This window comes from Phaethon aethereus (genome assembly GCF_964289735.1).
Source record: "Phaethon aethereus genome assembly, chromosome: 4".
Lineage (NCBI taxonomy): Eukaryota > Metazoa > Chordata > Aves > Phaethontiformes > Phaethontidae > Phaethon > Phaethon aethereus.
The window spans coordinates 18,317,079-18,330,511 of NC_138578.1; the positions used below are offsets into that span (position 1 = coordinate 18,317,079).

At 37.6% G+C, this 13,433-nt stretch overlaps 1 protein-coding gene across 1 annotated transcript in view; it reads right to left on the reverse strand.

Annotated features, from left to right (window-relative positions):
• WDFY3 (WD repeat and FYVE domain containing 3) overlaps positions 1-13,433 on the reverse strand; it is a gene marked incomplete at both ends in the record, with an annotated part of 122,509 nt that overhangs the window by 46,791 nt on the left and 62,285 nt on the right. The window contains 8 exons of the mRNA XM_081999315.1: positions 1,432-1,552; positions 4,077-4,171; positions 5,587-5,748; positions 5,851-5,924; positions 8,392-8,544; positions 10,028-10,218; positions 10,672-10,783; positions 11,826-11,986. Coding sequence (XP_081855441.1) covers positions 1,432-1,552; positions 4,077-4,171; positions 5,587-5,748; positions 5,851-5,924; positions 8,392-8,544; positions 10,028-10,218; positions 10,672-10,783; positions 11,826-11,986 — 1,069 coding nt within the window. The remainder of the gene's footprint in view (positions 1-1,431; positions 1,553-4,076; positions 4,172-5,586; positions 5,749-5,850; positions 5,925-8,391; positions 8,545-10,027; positions 10,219-10,671; positions 10,784-11,825; positions 11,987-13,433) is intronic.

The window sequence follows — 13,433 nt, forward strand, 5'->3', positions numbered from 1 at the left end:
TGAAGAATTAACTGCATTCTTCGGTAAGTTTACTACACAACAAGAAATGTTGCTCACCAAATCTTGTTAACTGGAACATGTACAGTTTATTTGTTTACCAGAAAGGGAAGACTAAATACAGCACTGGGTCTATTCCATTGCACAAGATTTTTCCAATTGCTGCTTTTGATAACAAATGTGGAATAATGAACTCTAACCATCCACAAATTACAATTTCCAAATACTTTTTGTTGAGCCATACATAGGTAGTGAGTTTTCACAAGCCTTTTTAATAAACTGGTATTAAAAAATGAAGGCTGTGGGTTGGGGGGGGGGTATTTATTTATTTATTTTACTAAGTGAAGAGTTGCTTGGGAATATTTGAAAGATTATGGTCATTATTTTCCCCTTTTTTTTTTTTTTTCCCTGAAAAGCTCAAACAGGCTCGGGTTGTCTGTCAATCAAAGCTCAGTCAATCATTATATAATGTATATGTGCCATACACCCACAGAGAGTCTCCAACAGACTCAACACAGCCTGCCAGGCAGTTGCTTGGAAGTTATATTTTGTCAAGGTTTAATTTGACAGTGTTTCAAAGTCTCTTCTCCAACACATTCTATAATTCTAGTACCTCATTAAGCTATAATATCATGTCCCTCACATGCAATTTTAAGGAACTAAGGGGCAGTGTAGGGTCAACAGTCCTAACAATAACCCCTACTGAAGCCACTTGATCTTAACCAAATGAAAAGTTGACCATCCCTGTTCTCTAAAATGTTTTCTGTTTTGACAGGTTGTTTTCTCTATAGCAATGCATGATGTTATGAGAAAACAGCACGAAGTAGTATGCAAGGAGAGCAGAGGGTTAAAGAACTGGCTCTCCAGATAACAAAACTTTAAAAATCAAATTAGCCAGACATCCACACTTGTTCCTGCTGCATCCTACTCACTTGTGATCCTCTGTCCCTCAAAGTTTTAAAATTAACAATTTAAAAAATGCTATTTTACTTCCATGAAGTAACAGTAAAGAGCAAGCGATCTCGTCCCAAATCTACTTTGTATTTTCCTCTCCTGCTGATATTTCCTTCTGTTGTTCCTAAGAAAGCGTAAGTTTCTCCTAATGTTGTCAACCATGGTCTTAAACTTCTTTTTTTAAGGATTCAAAACGAAAAACAGTTAATGCAATAGCTGAATTATGTGTCTTAGTTACACCAGCATCTGCTTAGTACTATCATTCCTGTTACCATAGTTGACAGCATACAACTCAATAATCATGCATTCCATTTCTGCTAGCATACCCAAAGCTAATTCAGTGACATCTGCATGAATCATTCAATAATTCCTATAAAATTATGCAATTCAACTAGTGAATCAAATTAGGGCTGTATAATTCTCCCTCTTGAAATGAAAAAAATAATATCCTTTCTCTACATCAAGTTTTTTTGTACTTACTGCAAATTAACGGTTGTCTTTTCTTTAGATGTATACAGAAGTTTCAGAAGGATATCTAAAAGCCTGTTCCGCAGTAGAATAAGATTAGCTGAAACAAGTCCTCCAAAATCATCCTCTGTTCCTAAACATCAAGTACACGATTAAACAAAAAAAAGTCAAAATTAGGCTTTTGGAACTTGGATATTTTAAAGGCTATTCATAAATTTCATACACAACCAAACACAACTGGATCGCACTAAGGTCAAGAGAAAGCCATGCTAAAGTGCAGGCAGCCTGCTATACACTGCTGAGAAATGCTTGGTGCTCCATTATCATCATCACACAGCATTTGGTCAGTTTGACTCTTAGAATCATAGGATAGTTTGGGTTGGAAGGGACCTTTAAAGGTCATCTAGTCCAAGCCCCCCACAATGAGCAGGGACATCAGATGTAGGCTCTGAAAGTATGTTTTGAGCTACTTGTACAACATTCACTGTAACTTTGGATAAAATAAAGCATTTTACAAAAATGGCACAAGTGGTATATGTGTACACGGTATATTGCTTTTTTGGGAACTAGGGACTTGCTCCCATATGACCATCATGTAGTGGAATGAGTAGAATATATTTTAGAAGGTGTCAACAAAAATGAGTGCATAAGTGTGTAAATCATAAGTGTGTGCAAGGTCAGTTGGACTTTTCAAACTGAACCCATATTTAGGCAAACTGATAGGTTCAGGAGGGTGCCGTGACTAAAAGGGTCACTGGATGGGTGTGTACTACCTGATAATGTCCACAGTGACATTTACATAAGCCTTTCAGTATTTGAGAATTTTCCAGGTTTCCAGGAACAAAATGATGCCATGTTGGGAATACCTAAAATCCTTGGATTAACTTACGCCCAGCACAAAGGAGAGACACACAGACACACACAGACACACGAGGTCTTAGTTTTCTCTGCTTTAATACAGGAAACTCATACTACAAACTAACAAAAACCGAACCCCACTGTGGTCCATCACTTTAGCTTTACCAGTACAATCAAAAGGCTGGCTATAACTGCATCCAGAAGTGCAAGACACAACCACAACCAACTTGAAAGTAAGGATCTCCTTAGGTAAGAGAGTTTTAGTGGAACACATAGAATGGGCAAAAGAGAATCGTAGCTTCTCAGACAAAAATCTAAACTGAGGTGGTCCAAATTAGCTAAGCTAGTCACTCCTGGCAAGTAGAGACATAAAAACAAACACACAGAGCCCCAACACAGTAATTGAATAAGTTTTGCATTATGCAATCGTGGGGGAGGGGGAATTCCCAAGGAAAGAACCTGATATTTCCCAACTCTCTAACAAGCGGGGAGAAAAATTAGTTTCCTTTTCTTTTGACAGATCCCCAAACTCATCATCAGTTGCAAAACACACTTACTGCAAAACAAGCCAATACAGGCAGCTCAGGGCTAGCTTTAGAGTTTTTTTGTAAATCCCTCTTATTGTACCATATTCTGTCAAAAGAGGACCACATTTTCAGATTATTTAAAAAAAATAGAGAATTGCAACTTGAGATGACGTGCAAAAATGAAGACAGATAAATGACCACTTTCTGAGCCAAGGTTTTGTGCACAAGTCAGACATAAACACAAAGCATCTTCTACGGCAGAAGTGCTGAAGGCCAGTAACCTAAAAATTTCATGCTCTTTGCCTCAAAAGCTTCTCTCTTTGTTCCTGCCACAGCCTGAATTTCTCCCCAAGGTCCTTCAATCCCCCAGGTAGGCAAAAAACAGCTCAGGTTGTGGTTAGCCTGGGAAAAAAAAGCCATGGCTGGCCTGTAGCGAGAACATCAATCTGGATCTCTCTGCAATACCCACTCCCACTTTTTCCACTAAAAAGCTTGAATTTAATCATCTTTGAGACAGCAATAAGCAAAAGTATTCAGAAGGTACAGGAAAGGCACAGGGGGATGATGATGAATGTTCAGACTGCCTTAAACCTTGTTCTTTGGGAAACTAGAGTAATAAAGTTAACCGTAAAGCAGAAACACTTCTCTCTCACTTGTCCCTGTGCACCAGTATACTCCCAAGAGATGCAGAAGAATAAGATCTCTGGGCACCTCCTTCTATTTATTTGGGTGACATCCACTGTGGGGCTAAAACATTTCTGTTCAGGGAGACTGATCAAAAATACAATTGCATAGGCCTTTTTTCTTTAGGAAAACAAGGGTAGAAATGGTGTCAACACAATTCAATATAAGCATTCTTGAAGGACAGTAAAGAAACTTTTTTTTCTTCCGTTAAAAAAAACCCTAGACTGTCTTTGTTAATTCTTTCACTTCCTCCACACCTGGAGGGTAGATGCACTTAGTAATCTCTTTATGTCTTTTTTTCTCACCCCACGAAGCAGCAGAGGTGCACAGCTGATTTGAAGTAGCAAGTGAAGGAAGCAGGACAAAACCATGCAGTTTTAAATGAAGGAAAATGAAACAAAAAAACACGGGTTTTGCACTGCTTTGCATGCAATACCGAAACCTTAAGTACCACAACTAACTGGCAGCCAGGTTATAACAAAATTACAATGTTGTTAATGACACTATTTCTATATTTTAAGTATTTAAGCATAGAAGAGATCACAAAATATTTCTCTTCTACTGCTTCTGAGCCATGCCATCACTTACCACTGTCAAGCTTTTCTTCATTGTTTATTTCCATGACCACAAACTTCTCACAGACTGCAAATGTAGGTAAAGTGGAAGAGATGAACTGTCCAAACCTTGATGTATATAAAAAAAAAAAATCATTCGTTGATATGACAGATGCACTCTCGTCTATAAATAATTCACCTTAAATATAAAACCATAACACTAGTGAGAGGACAGTACCCAAAAACATCAACTTTCTCATGTCTGAAGATTGAGGAAAACAGTCTCCATCTAAAGTTACTAGCCAAAAACCAAATCAACGTGTAGTAATTAATGGAATCTTTGCAGACAAGTCTGCAGGTAAGGAACCCTGAAAATGCTAGGATTCAAGAAAGGAAACTGGGAGATACCACCAAGTCCCACTAAAAGGAACACCACAAGTTAAAGAAAGGATAACAAAACATTATTCTCAAACCACTACAGCTGAACAAGTATTACATCAAAAACAGTGATTACTCAACTCTGGTGTAACATTTATGCCTGTAGCTTGAGCTGGTGTAAACAAGGTTATGGTTTTCTAAGACAAGATGATGATGTTCTACTCAAAGAAAGGAGATGCAATATATTCCGCTTTCCCCTGGAACTAATCTGAAATGATCCCTAGCTAGTATAACTTTTCCCAAGTTATACAATATTTTAAATTTTTATTTCCATAAAGGAGAACAAGACACACTCAGATAAGCATTCTACAATCTGTTCCGTCACCATTTAAGCACAAAATCAACAGTTTTATTCTTGAATAATTTTTTGTCCTGCATAATTAAAACAAAGACAGGTAAGATGTTCAGCTTGATGCTTCTGACACCTTTAATTGTACTTAAAGTGAAAAGCTGAAAACATGACCACTCGTATGCAAAGAACCCCCAAGTCCTGCAATATTTTACCCATTTCCATTATAATGAAACAGAAGATGAGAAAAGTTTTCAAGGAGTTGAACTTACTTAAAAACATTTCAAATACTCCTGTACATATGAACTGCAATTATTTATGTTAACTTTCATCAGTCAAAATTAATAGTATTATATCTGACAGCCTTAAATATTTTTGTACACAGTGATGATTAAGAACAAAATCTTGAACCAAAAAAACCCTTTCATGTGGGAAAGTAATCAAAACTGCATTTTAACTAGAAGTATCATTATACTCCATCTTCAGTAATATTCAGTGGTATTTAAGAAAAGTGCTCAGTGCTTCACGTGAACAAGGGAGCTGCAATATAGCACCTTTGCTTTTCACCCACAGAACATTAAGCCAGTTTAATCACTCAGTCGTACCTGTTTAGATACAAGCTGAATTTAATATGCAAATCAAGGTATTAACAAAATTATTGCCTATGTCTAGTTCACTTGCTTCTTACAGGAAAAAAGTCAGTATATGATCATTTCACGTTACTTATTCCACAGCAGTACTACCATTACAACTTTTTGGCCAAGATCACCAACATCATAAAAACACAAAAGCCAGAATTATCATAGATGTGGGCTACCTGAGCAAATCATAGCTGCTAGGGAAGCCTTGAAGCAGAAAGCTCAGCACATTACTAATCGCAGCAATAGTAGGCTGGGACAGAGACATATCTCGAAGAGTCAAGAGCAGTCTTGGGATCAGTTGGAATTCTCTCATTAACTTAGCATTCTTTGCCGCTTCACTGGAAGAAGGAAAGGAAGGAGGTGGCAATTTAAAATTGGAGCATCCTCTACATATCACCTAATCCTGTAAGTCTCATTACTAGGCTGGCATTAGCTCATACCTAGACTCAGTGAGAAGCTCTATGAAGTGCTCAAATAATGACAGATGAAGCTCATAGGGTGCATGAAGCCAGACCTGAAATACAGAATAAACAATGATAAGTTTTGTACACAAATCCACTTGAAGATTAAAAACTGACATTAGTAGATCAAAGTTATATAAAAGGCTTGAAGAGATTAAAACTGTTTGCCTACATGACTATTTACCTGGCCATTGAGCTCAAAAGCTCATTGCAAGGTCCTCAATGGTTTATTCTTCAACTTCAGATAAGTATTAAATATACTAGCGAAGTCTAAAGAAACACACGTTGGTAACAAACACATGTATATATAGTATATGATGCTGAAAACTTTTTAAAGGAGTTCTAGACAAAAAAGTTACACACTATGTGGAATTTTTCTTTAAACAGATGGTGCAATGATTCTAAAGGAGTTATTGGGGTTTACAAGGCTGATGAGAAATGCCATGTTAAATTTGGCTTTACAAGACTGATGAGAAATGCCGTGTTAAATTTGGCTTAAGTGAAGATTTTTTCTTTGTAAAATTAACCTCCTATCATCTGCAAAGATTGAACTCAAGGTCTCCCCTGATTTTTTTGTTTTGCTTTGTTTTTACCCAGCATTTCCTGCACACAGTTTTAAATTATTTAGATCCTCTACAAAAAAAAACCCCAACAATTGTTCAATCAATAGAAGTAACAAAAGATATAAAAGCCAGAAAGCTCACAGTTATAGCTGCAAATCTGAAAATTGACTTGCTGTTGAACCAAACATAATTAATACTTGTGCTCTGGCATATAAAAATGGCTTAAATGAAAAGTTTTCTAGCTTTTGCTCTTCTTCTAATTTTAAATAAAACCATCAGAACAAACATTTTAATTTCCCTGTTTAGCATAAGAGTAAGAACATCTAATTTATCCAATTTAAATGAAGTGTTTGGGGCACTGATTTCTGAATACAGAAATAAAATAAATATTTTTTTTAAAAGCCTAAAACTGAGGCTTTTGGAAAGTTTCTTCTTAGTGACTCACAGACCTATTATGTGCTTTTTTAAAAAATTCTTTTAGTTTCTTAAGCGTATTTGTTCTCCAACTGTTCTTGGTCTTCAGGAAAGAAAAAAAAAGCAGACAGACACGAACTAAATATGAAATTGGGTCTTTTGTACAGTAGCTGCTGTCTGAGTAACTATATACCATTGATGAAATTTCTTAATTGGCTCCTTGGCGGGGGGGTGGGGGGGGAAGAGTATTCATGCCTCACTATACAAGGAACTGGGCTGTGATTCACACTCTTCCCTGCGAAACAGTTCATCTACCTTAAGACCTCTACCACAAATATTACCTCTTATAGTTGTAATAGTTTCTATTAAGTCTATGTTTAATTTTGTGAGCACAAAGGAAGCATTATTGTAATTTAAAAGGTTTGTTAAAGAACAATTAGTTACATGATACTGAAGAATTTGTTTAGACACAGCACAAACTTATTTCTAGTTTTAATATTATGCCTCAAAAAAAAAAGAGGAAAAAAATTAGATTCCCATTAAGAGGCTCAGGTTTACTCTTTTCATTTCCACTTTTTTAATGCTGCAATTATAGTGTTTTGTTGATCTTGACAAGGGGGGCTGGCTGGGTGCATTGAAGACCTTTAAGCTCTTGAAAAAGGCCAGCTGATTTTATTAAAATAAAGGTTATAGTGAGCAGCAGGAGTTTTTTCACAGACAAGACCCTTAAATAAAGTTTCCAGGAGTGCTTTGAAATACTCAAATAGACATCTGAAAAACGGAAATTGGTAACTCCATTAAGCCATTTGTGCAAGATGGACTTATGCTATTAAATCAGTATCTTATAGCTGGATCAGTAGTGGTAGTAGTTTACTTATTAATTTATTTATTTTAGCATACCTGAATCAGAATACTTTTACTCAGTCTGTGTCAGGTACAGATAATGCCCAAGAAGTAAACACTAAACGACGAGTTCTACGCATCATATAACACTGTTTATCAGCCTCAATTACACTAGCATTTCCTTCTGAACTTTTCTACTACCTTTTACTTTTCTGCTTCCTTAGTTTAACACAACAACATTTAAATATTTCATAGGTTGTGCAAGCAGAATTTTAACTGCCTTACTATTAACTTTGCAGGAAACGTATGATAAAATGATTCCTATGTGCTATGTTGAAAGTTTACCTCCTGCTGTTGTTTTTGGCACATTTTTCATGCCTCGATATATGTACTGCAGTAGAACACACAGATTAAAAGAAATGGCTGTGGAACAGAAAGCTACAAAACATGTTTTTTAGAAAAAAAGAAGCAGAAACAACTGTGGTACCTATTCATTGTTCCTACAGTGATTCAAGCCATTTCAGCAGGAAAAGTTGCCAATAATCTTGCTTCTCAGCTGCTTTACTGTACTATATACGAAATATTAAGTTCTCAGGATAACAACCTAGTTTGCTGTTGTTCAATATTCAAGGTATGCTATCAGCACCTGACTCAATCACTATCCAGTATCATCATCACTTTTCTGTGCAGCTTTACATACTTCAAAATCACAGAGCAGATCCTGGAAAGCAGCAGAATTTGGAATAATGGAGGTCTCGTGCCCACTATCGACAGTTCCCACCAAGGAAAAGGTCAGATGGAGTATGTGGCTGTTCAGAAGGGATCGTTTCTTCTTCAACAGCATTGCCAGCAACTTGAACAAGTAAACAGAAAAGAAATTAGCCTATGAATATTGTGTAAGCATAAAGAAGCATGGATGAAACGTCCATTTTGAGAAGGCCCTTGAAGTATGTCTGATAGTTGATACTCTTGATGAAAAAGCTTGAAAGTGGCATTATGGCTGATTAGGAAAGGGGCACATCCAGGACACCCTCCTGCTCATAAAACATCTGTTCTGCACTGTAGACCACTGCAGGCCCTGACGATTAGGCACAACACAGACACACACCTCAGCTCTCCGGTAGTCACAGTTTAAGACAGCACACCATACATTCTCAGATAGCTGTGCTCCTGGACAGCAACCGTGGACACGTCAGACTTAAACATAGCACCCCTAGAGTACTGCGTGCACAAATGAGAGGTATTCTGGCACTGAAGAAAAGTAGCCATGACAACTTAAATTTGAATGAGTCTTTCTTTTTTCTTGCTACCCTTTGTTGCCCTAAGAATCACCACAGATGTCATCCTTTCAGTCCTAATTTCTGCACTAACTTCTTATAATCTGGGTTGGGGAAGAACAAATTGCCAGATGTACTATTGCTATTTCTTGTCTTCTGATGCAAACTTGTTAAACGCTCAACATACTGGCCTGTTCAGCTTCATTATCCTCCTTGAAACATTACTAAAGAAATACACATTTCTGGGAATCTCAAACTGTGCTATTTGCTGAGGTCAATACAAGTGGAATGTAAGGTCATATGTGGTGATCCACTGATGGCTTATGGTGCAAGGAGGACACTGTCTAGATTTCTTTGGTCAAAGTAAGGCAAGGTCTGCATCAGGCTACACAGAGTAACATGTTTTGACCTAACTATACTAACCATTAACATTAAAAGGTTTGTAAATATGCTGCCCAAACCACAGCACAAATTTTCTGTTTCAGTAAAGCAGACTTCATGAGAAACACAAATTGCTTTGGTCATGTGAAGATCTTTTCAAGTCAGTCAACCAATCCTTCTGCATAACTGATTGCACTTTCCCCACCCTAATGGAGAATTAAGTCTTCAGCTTGAAAGCAAACAGCATCACTAACTACGAAGTCTGTACAAGTCTCCTCAAAATGGTAATTCTAGGAGTCCACTTGTTCAGTTTTCTTCTTGTGTCCCTATCCTCCCCTCTTGCTGGCAGATATGGAGACAGAAGCTCCTGGGCTTGTGTGGGTGGGTTCACAATCATGGGAAAAGAATCATCGAAGTGCCTTAGTTGTGCTCTTCCTTGCTATTAATGAAGGGTTAGTTTCAGCAAAGCTGCTAAACGTGCACGGCTGCTTAGCAAAACTTTCCACTATCTCCTTTAAAAGCCATTCTAAGTAACTCATCTATGTTCATTAGCCAAGAGCTCAGTAAACTTAAAAGCAGAAACTCAGGTTACCACAACACAACAAGGAATTTCCACAGAAACTGCTAGGACAGTGAAATTCAATCAGCCTGGTCTGTTTTAAGACATTTCTTACATACCTGATAACCTCTTATTCTTTCCATTTCTTTGCTGGCTAGTGGATTGCTCTTTACCACGCAGACCAAGGCCTTCACAGCTGCATACAACCCTTCTACATCTGATGCCATGGCTACAAGTCCCAAAATAGCAGCAGCTCCACCAATGTACTGCAGAGTAGTGGCAACGGGCTTCGGGACAAATGTTCTTACTCCTGAGCATAGGCAGAGAAAATAAATTAAAATCAAATCAAGTCTAATTCTTGTAGGAGATCACTGTGAATACATGCAAGTAATAGGCATTCTAGCATTGCTTGAATTATGAAACAATATCACTAGAAGAACTATGATACCTCAGAAGAGGCGGTGAGGGAAATATTGCACTGGAAAATAGTTTATGACCCAGGGTAAGTAATTAAGTATATTTTCATAATGATAACTAATATAAACTGCACAGTGATAACTCATATAAACTGAAACAAGCATCCCATGTTAGTAAAAAAGAAAAAAGATAATAGAATGTTCATAAAATATAAAAATGCTAAATAAATTTAACAATATACCATTAACATTCATCAATCGCATGATTTCTCTTCTAGACCTTAGTTCTTACTGACAAGTAATTGATCATGTTTAAAATTGATTTAATCCTCAAGTACTCAACTTACCCAAATACCCTATCAAAGCTGCACCAATGGAGCGTGCTGGTCCATTCAAATGCCCTGCTGAGTTATGTAGCAGCTTCACAGGTGTGGCATTTTCATGAGAAGAAATCGCCAGCTGAACAAAACAAGAAAAAAAGCAAAAGGGAAGAGGTTTTTTTTATGTAAGTCTGAACATAACTTGTGTATTTTCCTCCTGTGATAAAGACCGAGTAACATGTAACAAAATAGAACCATGCTAGAGTCATTAAAGCATTCTTTAAAGTAAAAAGAAATCTCCAAAGTTTAAAGAAGATTAATCTAACTTTAAAAATAATTCCACCAAATCATAGAATGGTTTGGATTGAAAGGTATCTATAAAGATTATCTAGTGCAATCCCCCTCTTGTGGGCTGGGACATCTTCCACTAAATCAGGTTGCTCAAAGTGCCATCCAGCCTGACCTTGAATACTTCCAGGGATGGGGCATTCACAGCTTCTCTGGGCAGCCTCTTCCAGTATCTCACCGCCCTCATTATAAAAAGTTTTGTCCTTATGCCCAATCTAAATCCACGTTCTTTCAGTTTGAAACCCTTGCCCCTTGTCCTGTCACTACACATGCAGGTAAAAAGTCTCTCTCCGTTGCTCTTATAAGCCCCCTGTATGTATTGAAAGGCTGCAGTAAGGTCTCCCCAGAGCCTTCTCTTCTTCAGGCTGAACAACCCCAACTCTCTCAGGCTGTCTTCATAGACGGTCCTTTGTAGAAATAATTCACTGACTTTTAATGTACTTTGAAGAAAATGTAAACTGATATTCTGTTGTCCAAATCTGAATCATAGTCAGAGGACTAAGGATCAGCTTTGTTCATCTGCAACAGTAGAAATATTGTTCAACGATATAATCTTAACTGTTTTGCAACAGGATTACAATCACCACCTAAAAAGCCAAAATACCTCCAGAAGGTGCTAAGATACATAGTTACTAGTAATTTCAAGAACACGAATAAGACCTAGGAGTACAATCTCCCTCAATTTTTTTTTTTTTTAAATGAAAGTGATTATGGGCAACTCTTCTGACAGGTACATTATTGTTCCTGGTTGCATTGAGCAAATTTCATTGAAGGAAGTTAAAAGAAAGGAACAAACAAGTAGTACACATTAACCAACTCATTTCCCAACATACCTGTTTGGCAATAGCTTTACTATCCAACTTGTTGTAAACTTTCCTTATTTTTGCCACTGTAAATGAAGAAACTGACAGGGCATAGAGACCAAAAGAGACCTTCTCTTCTGGTACTAAAGATACCGGAGATGGGTTGATTCCTTCAGACTTTGAATCTTTGCCTTAAAAGCAAAATAAAAGTTCATTTCAGTAATACCATTGTCTTTCAGTTTTAAGTGTAAAATCTTAAGCAAATTATATTGTAGAATAGGTATAGAAGAAAGATTTTACAAATAGCTGAAATCTGATATTGTCTTGGCATACTTGCTCGCTGTACCAAAGAGTAGCTTGATAGCATATGAGTCGTGGAATAAATCTGCTATTTAAGATAAAAAACGCACAGCAAACATTTCCTTTCAAGAAGGTCTACGATATTAACCCATAATGGCAACTGGCCCCCTGTGGCTTGGCCAAGCAATAGAAAATGGGGTGCTTCCTCATCTGAATTTTTGGAAGGCAACATTATTCCTGTAGTCAATTTGCATAGAGCCTAAGGGCTGTCCCCTTCCCTCCTGAAGAAAAACAAAGTAATCAAAAACCAGAGGAGGATTTGGTACAACTGCATCTTTGCCTGTGACAACAGGTTTTTTACAACGGTTTGCTAGGAAAACTGCCTTAGAGAATGGTACAAGAGATGCAAGACTGAATAAAGGCCCAGGCACTGAAGAGAATAAATAACTCTATCTAATATTTTGTACCCACTGCTTCGCAAGTGGATGCTTCTTGCGAGGCACTGCAAACACTATGATTGACAGCTGTCTACAATGCTCAGAGGAAGCGTGCAAAACTCAGCACCTGAAAGCTCAACATAGAGATTCACTTCTGTATCTTCATTCCAGGTCAAAAGATGTCTGCAACTCCAGTGAAACACATTAACAGAATTAAAAAGGCATGAAAGCTCCTCACCTAACGCTGAAACAAATGAGAAGCCGGGTATCTACCTAATTTTTTGAACCAGGGTCAAGTCTCTGTCAAGTCTCACTTGAGAAAGTTTCAGAAGTCTTGGTCTCCCCATAAATGAAACCTTCATTGGATCCTCTGCTCACACGGATGCCCTGAGAACATTCCTTCATTTCAGTACACATACAAAGGAATTCCTTCTCCTGAACTAGCAACTGCTCTCTGAGGGGTCTTTCCAAGATGTAAGAGTATCAGGTTTTTAATTTTGTTTAGACACAGGACAGACTCTCAGAAGATGGCAATATTACTCACTGAAAACAGGGACAAAACTTCCAAAAGAAGCATTGCATGGGCAAATGGCAAGTCAGACACAATTTCCCTGTAAAGGAAAACAGCGGAAGACTGCAAGGGCTCTTCCCTTCTCCAGGATTGCCACAAATAATCATTTCCTTACACTAAGGAAAAACAAGCATTTTTGGAAAAAGAGGCCAAGATAAAAGAGTAAGATACAGAGCTTCATACTGCCCCCCCAATCAAACTCCTTAGGGTTTGGCACAGCGCACATGACATGAACAGAAGCTTAGCCCCAAACAGAAACATGCCCTTTGTTCTGGTGCAGACCACTCCTGAAATACAACAAACCGAGCAAAGATTATATGGGAGAAATAC